Below are 27,391 nucleotides of genomic sequence, written 5' to 3'. Positions count from 1 at the left end.
GGGTGGGAGGGAGGCTCAAGAGGGAGGGACATGAGGATATATATATGCATATGCCTGATTCACTTTGTTATACAGCAGAAACGAACACACCATTGTAAAGCAATTACACTCCAATAAAGATGTTAAAAAAAAATTCGTCATCAACTTCTGCTGCCAGGGCCCGGCTTCCGGGCTTCATGGTGATTGGGCAAGCAGGAGGCCCAGCTCTGTGAAGCGGCTGCAGGGAGGGAGGGAGGACTTCGGGCAGAATGAAGGGCAGGAGCTGTGGGAGACGGGAGCCCAGAGAACCTCCACTCTCCAAGCGAGCACAGGGCACCGGCCAAGAGCAGCCCACTCACCACACTTCAGTACAGGCCAGAGAGCCTGACCCCTCCTTTCCTCCAGTGAGCTAGCAGCCAGAGGAAAGGTGTGGGTGATTTATTTTGGAGACATAGGGCAGGGGCGGTGGAGAAGTCTGCATCCTGCTCTGTACCTGGTCCTCAGAGGAACGGACACCTAAGAGGCCGAGAGGGTGGAGGCAGCCGGGATGTGCTGGGACGACTAAGGCCAGAGAACCAGTCCATACTGGAGAAGGGAGTTGGAGGCCTCCCTGGCTGGAGGCCCTGGCTGGTTCCTGACGCTGGCTCTGAGTGGAATCTGCCATTCAGGGTGGCAGGGGGATGGCCTGGGGCACGTAGGCCTCTGACCACCTAAGAGGAAAAAACTAATCGTCAGCAGCAGGTTTCTATCAGAATCCAAGCCTCAGCAGGTGCAGGGCTGTTTGGCTTTATTTAAAAAACAAACCAACATCTTTCATTAGCATTAACCCAGCGGTGGCCCCCTGCCGTCACCTGAAAATCAGACGCCCACAGGTCACACCCTCGGCAGGCTCACAGTACAGGGTTACACCCTGGGCACCACCCCGGCCCAGGGCGGCCACACAGAAATACACTTCTCACTGCACAGATCCCCCTTTAAAAAAAAAAAGAAAAATCAAACAATCAGGTCAGAGAAGAATCACTTGCTCCTCCAGTGAAGAGGGTACACACTGGGTAGCCGAAGCCGGGTCCTCCTGGCTTCTCACAGTGGGGCGGGGGCCAGGACTCCTCAGGACCGTATGACTACGGCCGGGACACTGCCGGTGGCCTCGCTCCCTGCTGAGGGCGGAAGGGATCCATCCCAGCGCCCACGAGTGGCGGCGAAGTGCTGGGAGCCCAACCTGTCATCAGCATCCCCAGAGCCCCCGCAGACTGAGATGCAAATAGCTCCAGGCCCACGCAGCTCCCCGTCTGCTGACGAGGGTGGCTCACTCCTGTTTCTTCTCTTCTTACTTTTTTCAGGGAGCAGAGTTCAGAGTAAGAGCTGGCAGTTCTGGAAACTTTTCTTGCTCTTCAGACAACTGTGACAATCATGGAGACCCGCTCCAGACACTTTCCACTGACTCGAAGGGGATGGGAAGGAGGGACCCTTCCTCTGGAGTGAGTGGCCCTCGGGCCCAGTCTGTGCACGGCTGGGCGAGGAGACCCTGGGCTCACAGCTGAGGAGACGGAGCTCCTCTCAGCACCTCACCTGGCCTGTAGCTCCTCTGACAAAGAGAATGGCATCTTCCCCTTCCCGGCCCTTCAGAGGGCCTCCTGCTGCCTTAGCGACCTGGGCCGCCTGCTGCTCCAGGGCCTGGAGATTACTGGGCCACCCTAGAGGCTGAACCCTTCAGTCTGGAGGAAACTACCGCTGCTAGAGATACAGGAGTAGCTCCAGAGCAGTGGACATCACGCTGGGGTAGGAGGGGATAATCTGAAATGCCGCCTAAGGGGAGCAAACACAGGAGAGGGGATTCCTGCTGACTGGGCTTAGCCCCAGGACAGAGCCAGGTGCAGCTGAATCACCAAAGGACAGGGCACACAGAGCACGTCCGGTTCTGAGGCCTGCTGTCCTTACCACAGACAGGTATTTAGGCGAGATTTTAGACCCCCAACCCTGCATCAAGCCCCCACCTAGTAAAAGTTCTGAGAAGCACTTCGTCCTAGGACCCCTTGAGGATTTCACCCCTAGGGCCCAGCCCTGGCCTCCCTGCCCTCCCCAGCCCAGCACAGTCACGGGTCTGGTGGTCTGGGCCACGGCCGCCGAGCCGCAGAAGACAAGGACAAAGGGCTGCGTGTGCGCAGCAGCTCCGCCTCCTCGGGGGGTCTGGCTCCAGCCTCATCTGGTGATGCCTTGGTGAACAGACACAGCATCCTTGGGGGCGGGGTGGGGGGGAGGCTGGCATGGGGAGTCCAGAGGACAGACGGAGTGGGGGCTGATGGGAGGTGCTGGCTGTGGTGTCCCTTCTCCAGAGGGGGAGGTGGGAACTGTCAGGGAGGGGCCGGCCTGTCATCTCAGCAGGCCCCCTGGGCGGCTCAGCAGGGCAAGCTCCAGAAGAGAGGGCCGTGTGGGAAGCTCGGGTTCAGCCTGTTTCCCTGGCAACCGGTCTCTTCCAAAGTCAAGGCTGGCGAGGATCCGTGTGGTGGGAGCCTGCAGATCTGCAGGGCAGCGGCTGTACCAGCCTGTGGGTGGGACGTGACTGGGAGGCAGGCCAGCGCACCGCCTCAGGTAGCGGAGGGACAGGCGGCGCCGGGGAGGCAGCGGCTGGGTTCCAGCAGGAGGGGGAGACCTGTTCAGTCCAGCTGGGGGACTTTGCTGTAACGCCCCTCTTTATCCCACTCTGGAGCGATCACAGAAGCTTCAGTGTTGGAATCGCAGCCCTGGGGAGCTCTGTGGTTTCTCACTCTTCCTCTCCCTGCACACGTTTCCCCCTGAGCTGTGTTAACTGGATTTACTGAGGAGAACAGCCTTACTTAGGGAGATTTCTGAATAGGCTTCCATTCCAAGGGAGGGCGAGGCTTGCCCAGAGCGGCTTCAGAGGCAGGGCTGGAGGAGGCTGGCCGTGAGGGCCGGTGGGAGCAGCAGCAGGAGTGGGGAGACCCTGGAGGCCACGAGCGCTGAGGGATTAAACACAGGCGGTTAAGGCCTCCGAGTGCCGAGAGCCCTGTTTGTGGCCCGCGGGCACTCACGTGCAGGACTAGATGCAGAATACTTTCAGCACTACACTCACCTCGGGCTCCCTCTGGCTACCCTGTTACAATTTTTCTTTCCCCTGGTTTCTTTACATATTCATCTCTTTCACAATTATACTACATGTATATTTATGCAGTTGCCTGAATCCTGTCTGGGTGACTATTTTTAGCATTTATAATCATTATCCAGGTCTGTCTGGGTTCCACAGCCAGTGTTTCAGACCCTCCCAGGACACTTCACCTTGATCGTCTGCAAAGACCCAGAGGGCCCTTCAGTTCACTCAAGGTTTTGGGTGAAAGGCTTAGAAAGCTGCCCGGGGAGTATGCCCACTCTTCCTCTGTGGGGTGCGAACCCGCCTGTCCCGCCCTACCTGTGTCTGAGCACTGCTGAGACAGCATCCCTTCCAGAGCTGCCACGTAGTCGGGGCCTAGCCAGTCATGGTAAGTAGTTTTCTCTCCTACAGGTACTGCCCGGAGGGTGGCATCCTTGAAAAGCAGGTCTTGGCCATGATAGTTGGAGGAGTCGAACATTTTGAACCCATTCTTATTGTGGTCATCTCCAAACAGGTCCTGGAAGCACACAGCAGACCTGCTTTGCATCTGGGCTCACGAAGGGTCACCCGGGTATCACTTGCCACTAACTGCTTTATCCACCAAGCAGCAGGAAAAGTCAGATGCCAAGACTCTGCTTTGAAATCATAAGCTTGACAACTCATTGACCTCTGTTACCAAAGCAGATTTGGAGGAAGAGATGACCACAGCCACCACAGTAAGACAGCCATTCAGAAACATCACACCAAACCAGCTCTTGGATACAGAACTGAAGCCTGAGCCTCACAGGCAGAAGGACCCAGAAATGAGAGATGATGTAGTTGAGATTACTGAGGGGGTTGCTAAACCTGCTCAGCACTCCTCAACCTCTTCTACCAGGCTTCCTCACTCTTATCTTATCTTTTCCCCAAACCCAAATGATTTCATAAGAGAGCCTTTTGCTCTGTCACTAGCTCTAAGAAGGTACTAGGTGAGTTGAATACCCTTTACTAACCCACCCTCCTAGCACCCAAGAGATTCTTGCAGCAGCTGTTGTCTTCCCTTGCTGAGCGTCCTCGGGGTGAATGTGCTATGGCTCCCGCCCTGAGAGGGTCACTAAAGAGGCCAGAAGGGATGTGAGACATTATGAATCCATGCAGGACATCAGGAGAACATGGACGAATGCTTATGTCAGCTTTTAAATACCAATCAAGGGGGAAAGAAAGAGTAAGGCGGTTATTGATCTTTCTGGGGGGACTCGAGGATCCTCTTGAGGATCTGATGAAAGTTCTCAGCCTTCTCCCCAGAAAAGGGCACATCTACACAGGGCTCTTCCACATCACTTCAGAGGGTTTGGGGACCCGTGGGGAAGCCCAGGGACCCAGAGACAAGAACTCCTGGGACAGAGGGACTCTGTGGGGAAGATGAGAGCAAACATCATCTCAAAGGTTACGAACTGGCCTGGAGAGCCAGCTGGCTCTGCGAGTCTGTGGCGCTTATGGGGGGAGGGAAAGGAGGTCAGTTTCAGTCTATGTCAGGTCGGGGGTGCGTAGAGGGGGAGGTTGGGAACCAGGGGCCCTGCTGTCAGACAGCCTGGGTTCAAATTTTAGGTGTGTTTTAGGTGTTTGTTTTTAGGCCAGTAGGATTTGCTGATGCACGGGAAGTAGAGTGTGAGAGGAAGACAGGAGTCTGAGCTGACCCCTGAGGAGATGGAAAGGCTGAAGTTGCTCTTCACTGAAGTGGGGAAGATGGAGGGAAAAAGGGGAGTCCAACTTTGATTTGTTCAGCTCAAGATGCCTGTTAGAAATTGAAATGTCAAGTAGGTAGTTGTTAAAGATGCAAGTTTGAGATTAAAGGGTGGGACTGAAGCAGGGCTGAGGATGTACACTTAGGAGTCATCAGTATATAGACTGTAGTTAATGACCTGTGGCTGGACGAGATCAATATGGGTGCAGGTGCCGACTGAGAAGAGGGCTTAGGATTGAACCCTGGGGCACTCCGGTGGTCACCAGCCAGGGAAACGAGGAAGAACCAGCAAAGGAGACGGGAAGGAGAGGCCAGGGAGGTAGGAGGAGAGCCAGGCAAGCGTGGGGCCCTGGGAACCAAGTGGGGGAACTGCGTCCAGGAAGGAGGTGAACTTCAGGAAGAGGGAGCTGCAGCCAATGCTGCTGAGAGGTCAGGGAGAGGCAGACTGAGAAACGGCCGCTCTATTCAGCAACATGGGTCACTGCGACCTTGACCAAGGCAGTTTCAGGGCCCTGGTGGGGCCTCTCCAGAGTAGTCTCTATCCTTAAGAGAGACCAGGAGAGGATGACTGATGACTCCAGAGTAGAGATGGCTCTTTGAAGGAGTTTTGCTGTAGAAGGGAGTGGGATTACGGCTACAAGGGGATGTGAGGCCCAAAGAGGGTTCATTTGTTTTTACGAGATGGTAGAAATAACAGCAGGTTTGTATGTTGGCGAGAATGGTCCAGTGAGAAGGGAAAATTAATGATGTAGGTGACAGAGGGCACAGTGGTTGGAGGGAGGGCTTCGGCTAAGTGAAAATCACAGAATTCCCCTCAGGATTCCTCAGTTTCTCCTGAAGTCTGCTCCAGGTAGACTGAGGCGACCCGGGGTCTTGGCTCCCCTCTGTCACCCTCCTCCCAGTGAGGCAGCCCCTGCCCTGGCTCACCTGGGCCTTGTCCAGCAGTCCATACACAGTGAAGATGTTGGTGTCCGGCCGGACCATGACGGCATGGGACGGTATCTGTGCCAGGTTGCAGGCTGCGAACTGGGTCACCTCGGCCCGGGCGCCATTGGGACACAGCAGCTCGTAGTCCTCCGACATGAGCTCAGCAGCCCAGGGCTCAGAATTGTGGCCTGAGGGGATGGAGCAGAGGCAGGGAGAGGAATAGAGAGAGGCTGCTCTCCTCGGGGATCCCCAAATCCTTGGCTGGGGCGGGGCGGTGATACCTGGCCAGCTCCCCAGCCCTCTCCATTCTTCAGTTGCTATGCTCTATTACCAGGGTGAGAGAACCCAGCTGGGCTAATAAGGTTATTCGTAGGGCATAGGAAGTATGCACTGTGTAACTCTGCACTGTATGATCACTCCCATTTTACAGGTGGAGAAACTGAGGCTCTTAATCCCTCCCCGGCAAAGAACTCCATCTCTGTGTTACAGGTCTCAGGGCGGGATGGGCTCCTCCCCTAAGAGCTGAAGTTCTCAAGCCAGAAGAGGTATAACATCAAGTATGGATCTGTAAGATGCAGTTTCAAAGGCCCCTCCTTGCAAAGAATCTCATCAGGTAGGTCTAGAATGGGTACCAGGAATCTGCATTTTAAACTAGCAACCCAGTAATTCTGATGCAGGTGGTTGGTCCGAAGGCTTCCTGACAAACACTACTCTTAGGAATCACATTATTTTTATGTCTTCCTGTATTTCCAGGAGGAACTCCAGGTGGGCTCACAAGCAGAGATAAAAGAATTTGAGTGGCCCTGGGAGGCGGTCACCTCACTGCAGATGAACCTCGCAAGGGCCCCGCCTCCTCCCCGGCCCTCAGCCCAGGACCACAGAGGGCACAGGCTGGGACCAGGCAGCGCTCACAGCTCCTACAGGAGCACGCAGTTCCCTCCTCCTCGGGGATGATGCCCAGTGTTCTTGGTGGGAGGTTGGCAGGGGAGGGAGGGTATGGCAACAGGGCCTGGAACGCTTCCAGCTCTGTTGGGGCAACTGGTCTACAGCTTAGTGACTTTCATAGGCAGGGTGGGATCTGAGTTTTGAAATACTGACTGATGTCTTTTCCCTGCGTGTCTTGCTTTCCCTTCGCCAATGTCCTCCTCCCCTTCGGGCCTTCTGCCTTTCTGCCCTGAGTTCCCGGGAAGAGATGTGTTAGGACAGAGTGGAGAAGACTTAACCTCCAGTGTTTGGGGTTTCAAAGCCTGGGGTGTAGGCAGGGTATATAGAAAATGCAAACAATAAAGTGTTGAAGGGAAACAGCTTTCAGTCTTCAAAATGGATAGATTCCCTGAGGAGGGAGAACAGGATGGGGCAGGGGGGGTGATGCACGGTCAAGGGCCTGCACCCTGATAGGACCTCAGGTGGGGGCTTAGGGGTCCTGGAGGAGTTCCTGAGCTCTTCTTCCCGGGTGGAGCCCAGGAAGGTGACTCCAGAGAAAAAAACCACCTGTATGATGTGAACGGGGGTGTGCCCTGCCTCACACGGCTTGGGGGCTGCAGAGTGATTTCCCTGCGCGTGGCATTGACCTGCTTAGGACCAAACACCAGATGCTGATGTGAACTGATAACCCTGGGGAGAGAGGCCCCTGCCACCTCTACCCACACACCTGGGTGCCACATAGACACCCAAGAATGGGTTCTCTCCAAATTGATTGAGTTTCTACCGTTTCAGTGGAATGGGGATTTAGATGCCAGACAAATAAAGACTGTCATGTGATCTGTGCATCTGGATACGTGGCCTGAGGTCTGTTCTTACCACTCGGCCTTTGGGGCTCCTGGGATCCCCAAGGGGCAGAGCCTTCTAGACTCAGTCTTTCCTGGCTGCCACTTGGCCCCCAGTCCCAGCACCATCTAGTGTCTGGATTCTGCTGGAGATGGGGAACAGCCCCGCCAGAACCTGGCCCTGCCGTGTCCCAGCACCATCACATACCATTCGTGTTGTCGAAGACAGTCGTGTGCTTAACGAAGGCAACGTCCCCTGCATTCTCAACCAGGCATCTGCCACGCAAGAAGCCAAGACAGGTGTCGGCAGAAGGTCCCACCCCTGTGCCCGGCCCCAGGACCACCTCCCCACACCCCTCCCGGCCCGCCAGGTACCTGAAGGCGCCACTGTAGCCGTAGTACCTCTCCTGGCTGTTTCCCACACACTTGTTGTGGCCTTGCTCGTCTCCCACGCAGAGTGCGCACAGCGAGGACGGGTAGTTCTTGGGGTTGTTCACGGGCACACAGCTGGCACTGAAGAACTCACTCACCGCTGGGGCAGAGGGGGGGCTGTGCTGAGGGGCCAGCAGCAGAAAGGGCGGCCAGCGGGGAGATGCGTGGGCTGCTCCCCGCACAGATCTGCCCGCCCCATGGCTCAAGGCCACCCGTCCGCTCCAGTGCCCACCCAGCTCAGAGTGGCGTGTCTCCTCCTGTGAGGATCACGGGGACAGGGGCATTGCAGAGGTTGTCTAGATACAGGCACCCCCAGTGACAACCCCTGGTAAGTGGCCGCACAGCCTTCCCTTGAACTCCCTCAGGGACGGGGAACTCGCTACCTCATAAACTCTTCTGTTCCAGTCAGAGCAACCGCCCAGCTGTCTAGGAGTGGGAACAGCCAGTTCTAACACCTTACATGTGCTTGTGTGGGTGGTTAGAAAAAAAATGTGTTTTTTTCCCCTGAGGTGCCAGCCAGGACAGAGGTGTGTGTGCAGCCAGCTTCCTCCTGCCTTTCCCTCTCCAGGAATGTGCATGATTTAACACCCAGGGAGGGCCCTGCGTATGGCATATGGTGGGTGCCTGGTGAACGTGTCTTCTTCAGCACTTATACAGATGGCTGGCCACTTTCCAACAAGGTCCCCCAGATGCCCAGGGGGACAGCCCATGACTGGACGGTGGTACAGCCAGGCCCAGGCCAATGCACTCACCCTGCTCCCCATGCCCATTGGAACTATTCCACTCTTGAGTGAGTAAGTGGGTAGGGGCACTGGCACCTTCAACAGAACCAGACACCACTGACTGTCTCAAGTGTAGCCAAGAATATTCCCCAACCTTCCCAAGAGCAAGGGGCATGTCAAGGAGGAAGAGGACATCTCTCTGGGGCTGCCTTCTGTGGGGTCCTGCTGGGAGAGGACCCCAGCCCTCAGAGCTGGCCCTGACGCCAGCCAACCCCAAAGAAGAGCTTGCACACCTGTGTGTCTCTAGAGGATGGTACCTGTGAGGACGTCGCAGTCCCTGGGCCGGATGAAGCCCCTCTGCACAAGGGCGCCCACGGGGATGTCCCAGCCTGCAGGGCTGCCGAAGCCTGGGTGGCAGGAGCGCTTGCCCCGCAGCTCGTCCAGGGTGAAGGCATTGGAGCTGTTCCGCTTCACCACGGCCACCACGAAGTACGAGTTGCTCCTGTCCTCCGCTGGGGGAGGGGACACCAGTAAGGGCCCCTCATCTAATGCTTAGTGGCCTCAGCTGAGCAAGAGTCAGGGCCGGATCCTGACGGGGCGCTTCTTCCCTCAAACCCGTTCCCTCTTGCTGCTGCTGACCTCAGAGCAGTGGTCCTGGCCCCATACGCCTCTACCCGCTGGTACTAGGCCCTGCTGCCTGGGCTCAGGAGTGCCCAGGCCAAGGGCCGGGTGGGTGTTCAGGGAGCACATCCAGCAGCGGGACCCCTGCGTGTCCCCTCACTGCTGAGAAGCAGCCCGTGGGGCTCCACTTTTCAGCATTCTGTGCACCCTCCAACAGTCCTCACCCAGAGGAATTTGTTTCTTTCCTTACACTCAGGTGGTATTTTCTCACCTCCTGGGAGAAAGGTGGGGGCATAGCTGAGGCTGCAGAAGCGCTTTCGCTAAGATGAGAGAGTTTTCATGTCCAAGTGGAGGACACCTGAGGTCACCAGACCTCAGCACAGAGCACCTGGGCCCTGGCCCAGGCCACTGAGAAGGTGTTCATAAGCCGACAGGAAGGAGGGTCCCAGGGACACCTTCCGTGAGCCACGCGGTCTGGATGGAAGAGGCCAAGGAGGCTTTCTAGTTCAGGGCTTGGCAAATCACTCAGCCTGTTTTTGTACAGCCTGAGTTGCAAGTTAAAAATAATTTTTATATTTTTAAAGGGTTGTTAAAGAGAAAAAAGAAGGAGACGAGGAACATGCAGCAGAGTCTGTATGGGGCCTGCAGAGCCTGAAGTGTTTACTCTCTGACCCTTTACAGAAAGTTCTCCAAAGCCTGCCAGACTTCCAAACTTCCCATGCCCGGGGCCAGAGTGGCTTGCCTGTGATAGACAGCAACTGGCCTGGGGAGAAAGGCTCTGATGAGTCGTTTTTATAAATATAAAAATATCCACCAGCTCCCAGCCGAGGCCAGGTGGCCGGCACCTGCACTCACGGGCATAGTGCTCCCCAGCTGCTGGAACCAGGCCATATATCTTCCCCGCTGTGTAAATGTCCTGGCCCTTCAGGGTCACAGCGTCGATTTGCCCAGCCTGCAGGGGGGACAGAAAGAGTGGCCAGGCTAGAGTGGGCCCCAGGACAGCTCTGGGTGTCGGGATCTGACAGAGGTGCCAAGGCTGGGTCTCTCGGGGACTTTGGCCCCAGGCTCCCTTCCCCTGGGAATCCCATCTTGCCCTATCTGCCCCTTCCTCTCCTTGTGAAGATGGGCAGGCAAGAGAGGTGCTTGGAGGACCAGGGGCCTGAAACAAACCACCACCGGCATTCCCATTCATGGGTGTCTTTCAGTCTTTCAGCAAGTGTTTTCTGAGGGTCTCCCGTTGCCAGGCCCTGTTCTGAGCAGAACCTAGCACAGTGCCTGCTCTCACGCTCGGTGCGGGTCTCCCCACGGCTTGCCAGCCTCAGACACCTGCGGCACTGTGCCAAGGGCTGGCCCACAGCACGAATGCGATACGTATTTCTCAAATGCGTATGTGAACGGATGAATGAGCCAGGTCTGAAAAGACGGAGTCTCAGGGTCTGTGGGAGGAGGCTCCAGGGTTGAGGGATCCAGCCCTGCCTCAGAAGCCAGCAGGAGGGGCCCAGGACCCTCCTCCCTCGGAAACCTTCAGAGCCCTCCAGGTCATCTGCACCCCACCCCGCCTGTCCGTTCTGAAGTCTCCGGACAGGCGGCTCCTCAGACCCTGCCAAGAGGTTCACTGATAACCAAGCCACACCCCCAGGGACGAAGCTGGGGCCCGGGGACAGAGGGGACACCTGCACCCCGGGAAGGTGCCCGACGCTGTGCAGGGCCGGAGGCATGAGGTTACGACGATGGAATAACGGGCAGTGGCACTGACGTTTTGAGCCTGGAGGGTGCCTCTCTGGGGAACCCCTTTTGCTCCCACCCAGACCTTCTCCACAGTGGTGTGGTGCCGGGGAGGAATCCAGACCTTAACCCACAGCCCAGGGGCTGGGCCAGCTGACCCTTCCTTGCCGGCATCACTGCGGTCAGGCAGGAAATGGGTGTTAGGGCTACACTGGACATCACCTCTGAGAACCTTAGAAGTTAGAACTGAGGATCTCTGAGCCTTTGGCTGGGGTTCTCAGGGACTCTCCAGATCTACTCCTCTCTCCACAGGCCCCTGCGCAGCCCCTAGGCCCTCTGTGAGCTCAGGTGGAGAGAAGGATTGTGCCTGGAGACAGTTGCATCTCCCTGCATCTCTCCCTGCTCTGGTGCCCCTGGAACAGCCGCTCCTCTACAGGACAGCCTGCCCGGGATTAGAAAAAGAGTCCCCACCGCTAAGTCCCCCTTTCTTGATTCCCGCTGGGCTCCCCTCCCTCAGTGCCACATCCAGCTCTCATCAACCCCTGGGGATAGGGGCTCCCCCGCCCTTCAGCTGGGTGACCTGAGGCAAGTTACTTCCTCAGCCTCTCCCAGCCCCAGTCTCCACGTACGATAGTAATCGTATCCACCCCACAGTGTCGTCGTGAGGATTAATTGAAGAAACCCGCATGAAGGCTTAGCACAGTGCGAGGTACATAGGAAGTGCGTGCTCATGAGACTGTTAGTGTCACGATCCCGGGCCCCTGTGCTTCCTGCCCACTCGCCTCTTCTCAAGCCATGTGCTGCCTGGCTGGGGCAGGGTGGACGCACCTGAGGGGCTGTGACTTGACCTACACTCAGGGACCACCTTGAAAAGGGCTCCTCACCGTCAGGCCCCACCTAGTAGCTCTTGAAAAGCAGGAGAAAGTGAGTCCAGGAACCCGGGGTGGAGGAGAACCCTGTAGGACTTCATCCCTGACTGCAGGGCCTCGGGCGCGTCTCCCACTCCTGGTCTCAGTCTCCAGTCAGAGAAGCGAAGCAGGACAGAGCTGAATGGGCTTTCAGAGACAGGCCTGTGCTTCTAACTACAGGCGGCAGGCACGTTAACGAAGGCTTAGTCAGTTTAATGGGGACTAGGATAGACTAGCCCAGAGACTACCAGTGCACATTGTACTTAGTAAAGGTAAGTACTGTTTGGCTTCATATCTCTCTATAGGGGATACATAGTTTTACATGTTTATATCTGAAAGAACAGTTTTTGTGTACTAGACTGTGATTGATGGAAAATGTATCTCTGGGCTGCAGTTTAATAAACGAAGAGCCAAGGCCACCCCGTATTGTGCACAAGGGGAAACTGAGACTCAGAGAGGGGAAGGGGCTTGCCCAAGGCCACAAGGTCATGACTGCCAAGCTGAGCCGGTCTCACGGTCCTTCTGCCCCTGCCCACTTGCTCACTGGGGGGAAGCCCCCCTCTGCCCCACCCCCCAGGTGGGGTGGCTGTTTCCTGTGGCCACCTCCTCTTCCCCCTTCTCTGTGGCGTTGTCACAGGAGACTTTCTTCTCCCCAGGCTGCCCTGTGTCCTCCAGACCAGGTGGGACAGAGGGAGGGCCGGGAAGGACCGACTGTCCCACCCTCCCCGAGTGTTACAGCCCCCCCGCAGCAGGGCTCGCCGAATCCCGGGGCCAAGGGAGCAAGACCCGTGGCCGGGCTCTCCCCCCTCCCTGCGCCCACCCCCGCGGGGGGCTCTCCCGCGAGGGGGCGTTCCCCGCGGGGGCGCACTGGTGTCCGCCAGGGGGGCCGGGCCGCCCCTCCCACGGCGCGACCGCTCTCCACCGCCCACCCACCTGGCCCGCTCTGCCCCTCTCGACACGGCTCCCACCTGGATCCGTTCCATGCAGTGCTGGGGGGACTCGGCGGACACACACTGGATCTCCGGCTTGAGCCTCTGCCGGCTGAAGGCCACAGCCATGTCTCCACACTTCTGGATCTCGGGCGTGGACAGCACACACCAGCGCAGGTAGTGGGGCAGCCCTGTGTGGGTGTGGGCGTGTGGTCACGCTGGCCTGCCTCGGGGCTGGCCCCCAGCAGGAGGAGCCTAGAGTCAGACCCAAGGGAAATTCTGGCTCTTCCCCTGGTTAGCTACAAGGGGTAAGTTATTTCCCCATCTAATCCTGTTTCCTTACCCAGAAAGGGGACCACCGAACCTCTTTCAAGGGGCTGTGAGGATGCTTGAGGCAGATCATGGCTGTCGTGTATACAGCTCAGGCCTGGCATACCATCTCCCTGGCTGTAGGTGGTGGATACGCGGGGGCGGGGGATAGATGCAAAAGCCATTTGTAGACTACTTTAAGGGTCTAGGAGAGAGACAGTGCCAGAGCCAGGGCCGTGGCCACGTGGTGAGGGGGAGTGAGGCACGGTGGAGGGAGAATGACAGGACTTGACACATTCTGTATGGAGGGGCAAGGAGACCCTTCGGGTCTGCACCCCACCCCCTGGAGCAGGTGGGGTTTCCAGGGTACAGCAGGCCATGCGACTCCAGAGTCTTCTTCCCCTACCCCCAGAGGCAGGAAGGTGGAAGCAACAGGTTCCCATCGAGGCCAAGAGACACACACACCTTCTGGGGTGAGTGTCCTCCTTTGGCCACCTCTCCAGAAGGCCTGGCCACGCCTGCGGTCAGGCGAGGGCCGGCGGGAGAAGAGACAGCTGGACTTACGGTTGGGGTCACAGATGAGACCCTTCATGGCATGCAGGTACTCGCGGCCCAGCCACGCCTCATAGGTCTGCGTGGCGATGGGCACCAGCTCGGAGGTAGAGTCTTTGAACAGCAGGTTCTTCTGGCCGTAGGCCTCAGAGCTGAACATCTGGAAGCTGCTGCCCTCGTGGCTGAACAGGCGCTGTGTGTCAAGGGGTCGGGGTGTGGGCTGGTGAGCAGCTGCAGGGGCGAACCCTTTCCTCCCAGTTCAGCCACCACTTCCTTCTTCCTGGGCTCTCAGGCCAGGCGCCCACTCTGAGGACCAGGGGGGGCACCACCTCCCTCCTTGCCCTGTGCTCCCCCGGTGCATTCTGCCTCTCCTACTCAGCCGGTTGAACGCGTGGCTCGTGGCCCAGGTGTGCGACGATACTCGGCACAAGCAGTGGGGCTGAGCATCGGCGATATGGAGGAACAAGACTAACTAAAGCTGGTGTGGCCCACCGGCAGAAACTTGCTGCTCCTGTAAGCAGCGGTTTCAGCAAAACATTATTCACTTAATGAATGGTATACTTTGACATTTATTGGTTTTGTCATTTGGTTTATTTGCTCACATGTTCTGATTTTGGTTTTAAGAGCCACAAATACCAGGAGCTTTCTCTGAGGGGTGCCTGAGCCCCCTGGTCTCCCCACTCTGGCCAGCCCTCCTCGCTGCCAGCTGGCCCAGTTGGTCCCTTCTTCACTCTGAGCTGGCCTGAGGTCGAACGCCCCAGAGGTCTGGCTCCCCAGCTGGGGTCCGTCCCAGGGCAGGGCCTCGGGGTCCTGGCCCTCTGAGTCTGGCTGGCCCAGCCCCAGGATGGCTCTGAGCTCCAACCCCGGTGAGAGACGAGAAGGTCCGGCATCGCCCTAAGAAACTGTGTGGGGTGCCCTGAACTCACCTGGCCTTCGTTGAGCAGCCGGAAGATGAGACCCCCATCTGTGTCGGCCCGGACCACCACGGCATGAGCAGGCACCCGAGCCAGGTGGCATCGCCTCCATTCAGTGACATCAGCCCGGCTGCCATCCCGGCACAGCAGCTCGAAGTTCTGTGACAGCAGCGGCTGGCCCCAGGAGGGCAGGGTTTTCCCTGGGAAGATGGGAATCCCGTGGTGAGCCAACTCCTGTCCTGGGTGGGGCTTGGTGGGGACATCAGGGAGGACCCTTGAGAGGGAGTCTGGGGAGAGCCTAAGGGTTTCATGGCCACAGACCCACAGTGAAAAGAAACCCTTACGGGAGGTGAGAACCAGAGCCACACCAAGAAGTGAGAACCCAGAACCACACCAGGAGGTGAGACCAGAACTCAGAATGAAGAGGAGCTTGGTGGCTGCACCGCACAAAACCAGGTGTCTCTGTGGACTGTGTCTATTCACTTACCTTTTTTATTTGTCACCAATTTCTAGTAATAAAATGGATTTGAGATCTCTGACAAGAACACAATATATATAAACAGAACTGCTCATTAAAGGTAAAAAGAGTAAGAAAGTAAGAGAAGCTTAGGATGAGAGAGAGAAATGTGTCAGGAGTTCACCACTGCCGTCTGGCACTAAACTTAGCCCTGAGCAGAGGGCAGGGGACGGGGGCGCCATGGTGGAAACAAACCCCGACAGAATTCACCAGAACCGTGGCCCAGACAGAAGAGGGTAAATTCCCAAAGCTTCAGCCACAACTCCAGCTATTAATACTTTGGTATTTTTCCTCCATGTCCTTTTTTCTATTCTATTTTCTAACTATTTTAAATATGGTTAAGGACATACATGATAGGCAGTTTTGCATCCGACTTATTTAAAAATATTTTTCCACATTACTGGAAGCTTTCCATAAAACTCATTTATAAGAGTGACTATCAACACCAAATAGGAATATTAAGAAGACGAATTTCAAGGATTGTAAGTCATGCAATAACACATACCACAGATGGCCCTACACAACAATATTTTAATGACTTTTAAATTTTAAAATGAGTAGGAAAAACCTCTGCTAGAAAATAGGAGGGAAAAAGATAAATTTGTGGGGTCATGAACACTCTATTCACTATTTAAAAATAAACCAGAAAACCAAGAAAGTAATAGTTTGGAAAAGTCCATAAAGGTCATTTTTAATGACTGCATGGTAATTTATAGCACTCTCAACAATTACTCAGTGTCATTCTCTCCCCACTCCCCAACTTTCCTCTATTTATAAACTGCTACAAAACCTTTGCAATAGAGCTCCAAGGGATCATTTGGCCTTCCCTCCAGACAAATGCATCATTTAGGTATTTTGATCTGCCACTCCTGTTTTTCTTCACTAGGGACAATTAAAACCATATTACTTCACTACTTTGAACATTTATGTCAATTCCAGTCTTTTCCTCTTACCAACCTTTTTGCCTGAAGACAACTCTTTAAAAAATTACTTCCTTAGGTTTCCTTAGACTATCCTCAACATTTTAAAAGAGATGGGTTTAACCCAATACACCCCTAATTCTTTCTCCATCTTCCAAATTCTCGTTTGCTTGACTCATCATAGGATCGTCCTGCTCTGAAGACAATCCGGTCTCCTTTTTCAGATCAGTTTTTTCTCAAATCTGGTTCATGTTGTTTGCCTTCATGAATGTCAGACTACATGATGGACCTTCTGATTTAAAAGGAAAGATTAACAAAAAAAAAAGAGATAATGATTCTTTAAAAAAGACAATGATCAGAGCTTCCCTGGTGGCGCAGTGGTTGAGAGTCCGCCTGCCGATACAGGGGACACGGGTTCGTGCCCAGTCCGGGAGGATCCCACATGCCGCGGAGCGGCTGGGCCCGTGAGCCATGGCCGCTGGGCCTGCGCGTCCGGAGCCTGTGCTCCGCAACGGGAGAGGCCGCAGCAGTGAGAGGCCCGCGTACCGCAAAAGGAAAAAAAAGGCAATGATCAGACATTATGGAACAGGCAAAACTGTAGAGACAAAAGTCTGACTGGGGGGCATCAGGGAGGAGGTTGGAAGGGATTGACCAGAAAGGGGTATGAAGGAACTTTTGGGGTGAAAGGTCTGCCACAGTCACTATCTTGATTGTGGTGGTGGTTATACAACAGTATGTTTTTGGCAAAACTCATAGAACAGTACTTCAAAAAGGGTGCATTTTGCTTATGTAAATTATACCTCAATTAAAAAAAAAACTAGAAGATTCTTAGGCAAATCCAAATTAGGCTACATTCTATGAAATAACCGGCCTGACTCTTCAAAAATGTCCATGTCACTAAAAACAAAGATTGAGAAACTCTTCGAAGTTAAAGGAAACTAAAGCAACTTAAAAGCTAAATACCATGTGTGATCAAAGATCAGGCCCTGGCCTGAAAAAATTGCTACGAAGGACAGAATTGGGACAGTTAGTGAATCTGGAACATGGACTGTAGCTTAAATATTGTGTCTGTGTTACATTTCCTGAATTTGGTAACCGCACTGTGGTGAGGTCCACATCACCTTGCTCTTAGGAGACGTACTAAAGTATTAAAGGGTGTGATGTGGGCAAACATATTCTCAGGTGGTTCGGAAAGACACACACGTACAGAAAGAATGATCAGTTCCACGTGGCAAATGCTCAAAGCTGGAATCTGGATAAAGAATAAATGCGGGTTCTTTGAATTATTCTTGCAACTTTTCTAAAGCTCAATTATTTCAAAATCTAAAAATTTTAAAATGACAATGGTATAATGGATCGACACCTAACACCAACCCATCTTTTAACAAGTCCTCGTCCAGGGATAAGGGATGGCTTCTTCAGGAAAAGGAACAAAGGCTGGAAGGGACAGTAGATGACAGCTAGTGCAGAGGTTTGCAAACTTTTTTTCTTCAAAAGCAGAATCTTCACACGGAAACGGAACCCAAGGCCAGAAACGTATCAGAGCGGGGCAGAGCAGCTCAGCCGGTTCCCTTGCCCGCAGAGCAGCTGAGTTCCATCGGTGAGCCCCACCTCTTTCTTTCTGTCAGGGAGGGTTATGGGCCCTGAGATCCGCGGCTGGGGGCAGCCTCTCCACTCACCGTCTGTGTTCTCCAGCACCGTGCTGTGCTTCACAAAGGCCACATCCCCGGCCCCTTCTGCCAGGCACCTGCGCAGGTGGAACCAATGAGCTGCCATCCTCCACCTCGGGAGGTCTGGCCTGGGCGTGGGGTTGGGGTCATGGCGGGCACGGGTTTCACAGTCATGCTGTCCTGGGTCCCAGTTCCCCAGTTTGTTGGCTGTGTGGTTCTGGCAAGTTGTGGAGCCCTCCTAGCCTCTATCGCCTGTAAAGTGGGGATGAGAAAGTGGCTCCCGTAGGGAGAGACCCTTTAGAATCCGTATAGATCCTGTACAGCTGAGCTTGGGGCCCGAAAGGAGCAGGTGATCATAAGGCAGCTGCTTGGTCAGCAGCCTGAACACTCAGGATGTGTTGAAGATGACTCCCGAGGTCATACCAAAAACCCTGAGTGGAAGGGACAAGGATTTTGTGGATCCCCTATCTGTCACTGCCCAGGGACGGAGGCAGGTCAGGGCCTACTAGGCAAAGGGGCTGCCTGGGTCCCTACAGCCAGCAAACAAGCAGGGACTGGACTGGGGGGATGACACCAGGAGAGATGGGGTGGTGAGAGTTCTCTGGCTTGGAGGACCAAGAACTGTTTTTCTCTCTGTGCCCCAAACTGCATTTCCCTTATTGCACCCTGGGGCATGGGGCCCCAGCAGGCTCTCGGGTTCCAGGTGGAAACACTATGGCCAGGGCCATCAGAGGGACCTGGGAGACTCCCATGCCAGCCCCCATCGAGTGTTTCCTCCTTTGTGGACAGATGGAAGTGCACCACAAGCAGTTAGAGACTCTCTTGTCTCCATGGAGGGCTGCTCTAAAGTGCCAACCTGAACAGGGGCAGAGAGAGGCCAGCCCTGAGCAGCAAGCCTCGCGGGTCCCCCCCATGCTCCCCCACTCCAGCATCCTCCCTCCAGGTCTCAGACACCAGAACGGGGACCTGGGAGCAGCCAAAGGCTGTTTGGGCCATTTTCTTCTCTCTGAGCCCTTACTTCTCTAAATATACCAAACATGTTGATTTTATGAGCAAATCCCACCTGGCATATACCAGTTTGAGGTTTTTAAACTAACCAGGCACATGGACTATATAAAGGGTGCTTTGATGAGAGGCAGCTGACATCGCCACTCCCCCAGGGGCCCTCCCTGGGCCGAGGTGTTTTTCCCCTGCGCTTGTGGCCCCGTCCCAGCCCCTCTTACCGGAAGGCCCCGCTGTAGTCGTAGTATCTCTCCAGGGGGCTCTTGTCACACACCCCTTCCCCAGCGGTGTTGCCCCGGCAGAGTCGACAGAGGGACTCTGAGTAACTGGTCTCTCCTGCCCCGGGGACGCAGCTGCCCCCAAAGTAGTCGCTGACAGCTGTGGGAAAGAGACAGAAGGGGTCAGTCACACAGCATCAGACCCTGCCCCACCCTCCAGGGAGTGCTCAGGCCACTCGGGTTGGAGTCAGGAGGGCTGGGCTCCCCAACTCCCCAGGCTTCAGTCTGAGCAAAACCGCAGCGCTGGATCTGCTCAGTGGTTCCCAGACGGGGGCCACAAAAGTGTGGGCGTCGGAGAGTGACTACTGCTATTTAAAAATGGCTCAGGGGATCAAACGTTTACCCCCAAATGGCCACACAGGACAACTATCAACCAGATAGTGTTCTCATCGAGGGTTTCATTTCACAAGGAGTTATGTGTAATCAGTGAAAGTAGGGAAATAAATGATTACTTAAAGAGTATAATTAATTTTATAGAATACACTTCTCAAAACACAGGGAGGGGAGGGAAACAGCAGAGAAGGAGGCCTGGCTGGGGACAAATTCAGGATCTGCAGGATTCTGGGGCCCTTGCCAGCACCCAGGCCCCGAGTCCACCCTCCTGGCAAATATTTATCCTGTGCCCAAGGACCCCCTAGTGCCACGTAGGGTGAGCCAGTTGCATTGTGCTCGGCTAAACCAAGCTCTTCCGGGGCAGGTTCCTTCCTTGGTCTTTCTGCATCCTCGCAGGGGAGTGGACATTTAATAAATGTGCCAAATGACTGGTAAACCTCCCACAGCTGGGCGCCGTCTGAGAGGACACGGCTTCCAGGCCCTTGTGCGCGGTGCTGTACGGGGGGAGAGCATCCACGTGTATGTGTGTGTGCAGGTGGGGGCAGCATGCATGTGTGTAGCGTGTGGGTCTGTGCCTGCACGGATGGGTGTGCCCACGTACGCGTGCACGTATGCACACGTGTATGTGCGTGTGTGGGTTTGTGTGTGTGTGTATGCATCACGTGAGTGTGCACCACAGTGACCGGGAGGGAGGGAAGCTGAGCTCATGATAACAGCAGGTCCCTGCAGTGAGCACAGCCCCTGTGCCGTGCATTCTGCAAAGATGTTGTGGAGATTACCCCAGTCCTCCCAACGCCACAGCATTGGAGTAAGTGTTAATTTCCCCATTTTACAGGTGAGGACACTGAAGTTCAGTGTGTAGAGTAATCTTTCTGAGGGCAGGTCATGCTGAGCCAGGGTGTCAACTCACATGTACCCACAGCAAAGTCTGGGCTCTGAAAGACCGGGTGCTTGCCTATGTGCGGAGCAAACCAGGAAGCAGCACACTCAGGAACGAGGGGTTTGGGGACGCCTGAAACTCTCCTCAAGGGGTGGTGTGGTCCCAAGAGGGCAGTTTGAGAAGGTGGTCATGTGTCAGGGGCCACCTCAGACTGACACAGCTGGGTGGCCAGCGGGTGGCCAGGAAAAGAGGCCCAAAGCATGGGCCTCTGTCCAGGTCACCAGAACCAGGGCCCTGGGCTCCCAGCCAGGTCCCCTCAGCACCTCCTGCCCTCACTCAACTTTCATGGGGCACATGCTGTTCGCAGGACGGCCCTCTTCTCACCACCTGCGAGTCAATGGTGGGTCTCTGATTAGCCACTTGTGAGTTTCTGGGCGCAGGTCCGCAGCTTGCTTGGGTCCTGAAAAAATACGGCTTCTGACCCTGTAAAGCTAAGGACACATTCGTGGCCATGGCAACCATGTCTACACCAGGTGAGAGGTGCTCCTGGGCGATTCGCCGCCTCCCGTGGGGTGGGCCTGCAGGGCCTGTGCTTGGCTGTGCTGGGGGCCCCGGGAGGAGTGAGCGAGTGTTGAGTGCCTGGAGGAGCCAGCCAGGCAGAAATGTAAGTGGGGGCAGCAGCAGGCCGGCCAGCGGACAGGAGGGAGTGATGCCGTCGACGAGGGGTCCGGGGAGGCCCAGGGGAGGTGGCTGTGCTGCCCCTTAAAGGAGGCGCAGTGAAGTTGAGCCCGGAGGGAGGCTGTCCCACGAGGGGAAATGAAGAGCCCCTGTGGGAGAAGCCGCTGGCGGTCAAGCCCTCACCTTTGAGCACGTCGCAGCCCATCACCGAGAGGCGGCCACTCTCCACCAGGTAGCCCACGGGCACGTTCCAGCCCACCGTCCGGTTGATGCCCGTGTGGCAGGACGTCACGCCTTTCAGGGTGTTGATGGTCACGGAGGAGCCTCTCTTCACCACAGCCACGGCATAATAGGAGGTACCGACCTCTAGGAGGAGGGGAGAGGAGAGGAGTGAGGGTGGGAAGGAGGCTGGGACCCTGCCCGGGAAGGCTGTGGGAGAAGGGTGCGAGGGTGTGCACGGATGCATGTGTGCATGCATGCACATATGTGGATGTGCACGTGCGTGTGTGCATGGCATTCCAGTACCAAGAGAGCAAGTGGGTGCAATCCACGTGTTGTATCACAAGACCCCGCCCCCTCCAGCCTCTGCGTTAGCTGTTATCTTGAGATGTTAATTCATTCATTCATTTCCCCCTTGTCCTTCCCGAGCCAGCTGGCACTCAGCTGGGTCTACGTTTGCACACATCAAGGGAGCTCTGTAGCCAGACCAAAAGCAGAAGTAGCCTGCAAGTCTTTCGTCTTCCAGAAGTCTAGCCCCTTAGGAGAACTTAGAGGATGTGAGGGGATGGTATCACATTATGGGAAGAAGAGTGGTTGGGAGCAGGGCAGGGACTTCCCTCAGATTAGAAAAAGTGATTTCTCAGCGCTGGGCCAGGGACGCAGGGGTAGAGACAGAGAGAGACAGACACTCAGACGCTCACACACACACAGAGACACACAGACACACAGACACTCACACACACACAGAGAAGGAGAGAGACATGAACGATTTGGTCCCAAATCACTCAAGACCCGAATGGGGTGCATGTCGGTGGGCCAGGGTCTACAGCCTTGCAAAAGATTCCCCTGGGCCAGAGGTTGCCTGGAAGAGGCCATTCAGACAAGACAGGGATGACTCCGCTATGGGACTGATGACCAGAGGGCATCCATCACACACAGGCATGTACACGACTGCCTGGGGGTGGTCCGATGCCCATGATCATAACGAAGCTGAGTTCTAGAAAACCAAGCCAGTGTTATTTCTTGCACCCCTGAGCCTGGCCCCTGTCAACCTAAGCAGCCTGTCTGGTCCCACCCTCTGACTCCCCACTCTCTTTCTAGTTTCTTGAACTCACCAAGCTCTTTTCTACTTGGGACACTTTTCAGGGTGCAACTTTTTTTTTTTTTTTTTTTTTTTTTTGCAGTATGCGGGCCTCTCACTGTTGTGGCCTCTCCCCTTGCGGAGCACAGGCTCCGGACGTGCAGGCTCAGCGGCCATGGCTCACGGGCCCAGCCACTCCACGGCATGGGGGATCTTCCCGGACTGGGGCACGAACCCGTGTCCCCTGCAACGGCAGGCGGACTCTCAACCACTGCGCCACCAGGGAAGCCCCAGAGTGCGACTTTAATGTCACCTCTCCAGACAAGCCCTCCTGTCTGCTCTGTCTTAGCCGGTCTTCCACGGCCCTTATCTTCTCCCTCACGGCCCTTCCTTCCTTCACAGCACCCAGCACATTTGTAACTACAGTTTTTGGTGCTTATTTACTATGTGACTCTTGCTCTTGGAGGGCAGGAATGGGTTCTCTTGCTAACTGCTCTGTGCTCATGCCTGGCATGTAGTAGCTGCTCAATGAATGTGCTGAATTAATTAAAAAGGAAGAGCTATGTTTGGGGCCCACGAGGCAGGGCTGTTTCTGGTCATTGAGTGGAAAGCCTGGCTGGTTTGCAGGGTTGGACTGTGTCCTGTGTCATCTGACAGTCATCAATTCAACAGGTGACCAAGTGAGGCCCTGTGCTGGGTACCAGGCACCAGGGGTATACAAGGACGAAGACCAGGCTTGCCTCAGGGGACTCGCTGTGGTGAGGACAAAAAAAAACAGACAGAGGGGAAAGGACCTTGTGGAGTGAGTCAGTGCTCTGGAAAGCAGGAAAGAGAGGCCCTCTGCAGGGGTGGGAGGGCTCAGGGGAGCTCTTTGGAGGTGACAGCTGAGCTGGGCTGTGGCAGACGCTATGCACTGGGCAGGTAGAGGCGAGGGGTGGGTCTCCAGAGGGCAGGCTGTGCTAGAGGCATGTCTGGCGTGAGTGCAGGGCTGGGGCAAAGAAATGCATATTTCTGAGCACACACCATGTGTCAGGTACACACAGACTGGCTCATTTAATCCATGTGACACAGCAGGGACCACTATCCTGATTTTATGGTCAAGGAAGTGGAAGTTGTTCAAGGTCACACAAAATGACAGGAAGGGGCAGAACTGGGATTCCTTCTTGGTCTATGGGGCTCTGCAGCTCCTAGTCACCACTTCCTGTCTGGCCCCATCCCCACTCCACGCTGCATCTGACAGAGGGTACTGGAGAGTGCGGGGAGCTGGGCATCACTGATGCCTCGTTCACCTGGCAATCATGCCCCGCACTACTCCAGGCGTGGGGTAGCCCCTCAGTAAGAGCTTGTGGGTGACGGTTAGGGGGCTGCTGGGCTCCCCACGAGGAAGAACAAACTCAGGTCAGCCCTTCGTGTCTCTGGCACCCCCGGCTCTGGGGACAGGACTACTGACCAGCTAGGGGGCTGCAGGGTCGGGCCGGGCCCAGCAAGGACATACTGCTGAGTGAGCTCCTCTCTCCTTCCAGCCCCCTCCCACCTGGCCCTCTGACCTTGATCATACACCTCGCCCACCACGGGCTTCAGGCCGTGCTCCTTCCCCGCCTCGTAAATGGCTCCTCCGTCCAGAGTGATGGCGTCAGCTTCCCGGGCCTGCTGGGAACAGGTGGGTCAGTGCAGCCTGGCCCCAGGGGCACTCAGCCAGGAGGTCAGGGACACCTGCTCAGGGCCCTTGAAAAGCCCTGGAGGTCCACGTGGTCCTCCTCATCTGGCCTGGGAGCACTGTCTCGACTCAGCCTCTCAGGCCCCTCCCTGCCAGGGCCTAGGTGTCTCCGCCGACCAGGACCAAGGGCTCACCTTGTTTTTATAATTACGTTATTTAAAAAATATTAACGCTATAGGACTACGCATAGTTAAAAATCAGATAGCACAAAATGAAAAGTAGTGAAAAGTGAGCCTCCCTCACTTTCTTGTTTCTCAACCCCCTGCCTCTGCTACTCTCCTGTTTCTCGGGTTTTCTCTCTAAGATGCAGATCGAATCCTACACATATCCTCTTCAATGGTTTCCTTTTTGTTTTAAAACACAAATGGGGTCCACGGGTAAAATGATACTTCAACATAATTGGTTTCCACCCTCACGGTGGAGCCTGGCCCAAGCCCTTGGCCACATGGACTGTGACTGGATTAGCTCTGGGGGCGCACCAGGGGCTAAACTGGAATGAAAACCCAGGTCCCCTTGTGTTTGCCCCTGATGCTTCTCTCCACACTTTGTCCTGTACTGAAGTCCTGCCTCTTGAGTCCGTGCCAGTCAGCAGATCTCCTGCCCCTCAGAACAGCTCTCCCACCCACCATGCACCCACCCAGGACTGCTGGCCCTGTCCCTCCTGCCCCAGAAAACACACAAGCCCAGTTCTGGAAAACTCCAAGGAGGAGTGAGTAACTGCCATGGGCCACGGAGGGGTCTGCTGTCTGGGCTCCCCTGGGTGGGGCGGGTCATGTCCCCCATGTAGAGGGGCTCTGTGCAGGGAAACTCTGCCTCTCAGACAACTTTCACCACCGGTGCCCTGAGCAGGGCCCTCCCTGGGCCTCCCAGAGCCTGGGCAGGAAACAAGCTGGCCCTTGTTGCGGGGGAAACTCAGGAGATCCTATCGACCGGGCCCTGGCGGTGGGGAGGACTCCGGAGCCTTTCCCGGTGAATGAGGCTATTGTGCGCTCCCTCCTGAGTCAGAGCCCTCTCGTCTGTGCAGAGCGGAAGGGAGAGGACTCACCGTGATGAGCTGGATGCAGTGGTCAGCCGAGGTGCCCTGGACACACAGGAGGGAGGGCTGGATGCTGGCTTGCTGGAAGGCCTTGCTCATGTCACTGCACTTCTGCTGCTCCGGGTCTGAGATGGTGCACCATCGCACCTCCATCCCTCCGAGTGCTGGGGACGGCGTGGGGGGGATGGGGGCAAGAACAGTGAGGCCCGGCTCCTGCAGCCCCAGCCCATGTGTCCCATCAGCATGTATAGCCAGTCCTGTGCCTCAACCCTGCCCTCTCACTGTGGGGTACTGGGGCACAAAGAGGCGTCACAGGCTGGGAGGGGGCCGGGCTCACTGGCGAAGCTGTGCGTGGGCCATGCACTCCCTGCACTTGCCCAGCGCGGCTCAGAGCCGGGCCCTTTGCATAGGCCAGGGAGGGTTTCCCTAGGTAGCAGCTGGGCTTCCCCCACCCGCCCCTCCCTGGCCTGGAGCACAGCCTGGTGGGTGGAAGGAGCACTGGCTGTTTCCTGCCCCTCTTGGGTCTGTGTGTCTCCAGCAAGAGGGTGCTGGACTGGGTTTTCTCACTCAGTGGTGTCCCTGGGCCCTCATGAACTGGGACTTGAGACTGGGAAGTGGTTGTGGCTGCCCTTGAGGAGCCTTGCACCCTTTGGAGCATCTGTGATTATGCCCCCTGCAGACCTACCCTCTGTGGGCACAGTGCCAGGCCCCTGACAAGGGGAGGGTGAGGAGTCAGCAGGCTGGGTTCAAGTTCCTGCTCCTCCAGCTGGTGACTTCAGTAACCTATTTGACCTCTCTGAGCCTGTTTTGTCATCTGAGAAAGCAGATGAGGAAACCACCTTCTGCGTTGTAAGTAAACCTCTGTAGAGCCAGGACACAAGGTCCTCAGTGGACTGCCTCTTAGGCCCCTCCTCCTGATGGGGACCCTCTTGGGTCCGGTGATCTGGGGATCCTGGGGGCCCAGCAGACGTGGTGCCCAGCTCCCTGAGGTTGCTGCCTTTGCAGACCCGAGCTCCTCCACCACTCACCCTCCCAGCCAGCCCTGCCAGGGATGCCTGTGCTCCTGGGAAGCCTGAGGCTTTGGGTCCATTTCCACCCTCCAGGGACCCTCTCAAGGCAGACTGTGCTTTCCATCCCCACCCCAAGGGTCAAGACTGCCGGTTCTTCCACAGCCTCCCCTTGGCCCCCTCCGCCTCCCCTGGCTCCGGGTGGCCCCCTGGAATGTGGGGGTGCCCTCGCCCTCTCCAGTGCTCCAAGGCTGCACCCTGGTAGGCCTAGCAACTGCCGGGCCCGGACCGGGGTGGCAGGTCCATTTTTTGTACTGGCGAGGTCAGAGCGGTGGCTTGAAGCCATCCTTTCAGCAGCCTCCTCCCGCGATCCCCGCGGGCCTCTCCCGGAGGTCCGGCTTCACGTCTCAGCGTCCGGGACCGTGACTGCCTTGGGAGCGGCCCGTGCTGACGCGAGGAGTCCCGGTCTGCGCCTCCCACCCCCCACCCATGCAGGGCGCCCTGGAGCCCTCTCCTGGGCAGTATCTCTCTCCTCTTCCCCTCCGAATATTCTCCCGCCTCCCTCCTCACGGGGCTCAGGAGAAGTAGAGCCGTTCTGGCTCCCAAACCCTCCTTGGGCTTCCTCGCCCATCAAGAGCATTCACCCTCCGTGCCTCCCCCCCAACCCGACACTCCAGGCCTCTCCCCTCCACGCCTCTGCCCGCGCCTCTCCTTCCTCCAAGAAGCCCTCCAGACATCCTGGTCTGCCCGGGTCAGTGCTCGTTCCCTCCCCCGTCCTTCTTCGCGCCTCGCGCCTTTCTAGCCTTCCCCCTTTCCTGGGAGACAAAGGTTCAGGACACTTTTTCCAGCCCGCGGGACCCTCCTGGGTGGGTGGGTGGGTGGGTGTGTGTGTGTCTGGAGAACTCCAGGACCCCCGGCCCAGCTCCTACTCCCAGGGCCGGGCGGCGGGGTCTCACCAGTGCGCAGAGCCAGGATGAGCCACAGAGCCACGCTGGGGCCCCGCATGGCGCAGTCTAGAGCTAGCTGGGGCTGGGTTTGGCGCGGGTTTTGTCTAGGTGTCGGTCCAAGTGGGTCAACAGCAGCCGGAGCTTTCTTCCTCCTTCTTCCCTGGCACGGGCCTTCAGCTCCTTAAGTGCGGCCGGGGTGTGCCTTGGCGGTGTCCACGCCCCTAACGTGCACCCGCCCACCCCCGACTGGACACCTGGGCGCTGACCGGACTGGCCTTACGTTTCTCTTTGGCGCCCCCTGCTGGAGTCTGTGCCGGTGCGGGGGCTGAGTCTAACCGCAGGCCTCTCTTGATCCCCATGCTCCTAGGCCTGGACACACACGCTCAGCTGTTTCTGAGAGTAAGGTATCTGCTGTCTGGGGCCTGATTCCCCCAGCTCACGGGTGTTCCAGGGCTCTCTCACCTCAACAATCTGCCCTGAATTCCAGAACATC

At 56.4% G+C, this 27,391-nt stretch overlaps 1 protein-coding gene across 1 annotated transcript; it reads right to left on the bottom strand.

Annotated features, from left to right (window-relative positions):
* Positions 1–721: 721 nt before the first annotated feature.
* MELTF (melanotransferrin) lies at positions 722–27,044 on the bottom strand. The gene is made up of 16 exons (XM_060149288.1): positions 26,908–27,044; positions 24,954–25,108; positions 23,739–23,838; positions 21,075–21,257; positions 18,944–19,100; positions 17,730–17,797; positions 14,626–14,813; positions 13,712–13,892; positions 12,878–13,029; positions 10,132–10,228; positions 8,973–9,167; positions 7,877–8,033; positions 7,710–7,777; positions 5,736–5,923; positions 3,404–3,602; positions 722–2,957 (listed from the first exon to the last, which is right to left on the bottom strand). Exons 1-16 carry the CDS (start codon positions 26,954–26,956, stop codon positions 2,875–2,877), a joined length of 2,220 nt encoding a protein of 739 aa, XP_060005271.1. The 5' UTR covers positions 26,957–27,044; the 3' UTR covers positions 722–2,874.
* Positions 27,045–27,391: the final 347 nt, after the last annotated feature.

The sequence above is a fragment of the Lagenorhynchus albirostris genome, chromosome 5 (genome assembly GCF_949774975.1).
Source record: "Lagenorhynchus albirostris chromosome 5, mLagAlb1.1, whole genome shotgun sequence".
In the NCBI taxonomy this organism is placed as follows: domain Eukaryota; kingdom Metazoa; phylum Chordata; class Mammalia; order Artiodactyla; family Delphinidae; genus Lagenorhynchus; species Lagenorhynchus albirostris.
This window is presented reverse-complemented; position numbering and strand designations above follow the sequence as displayed.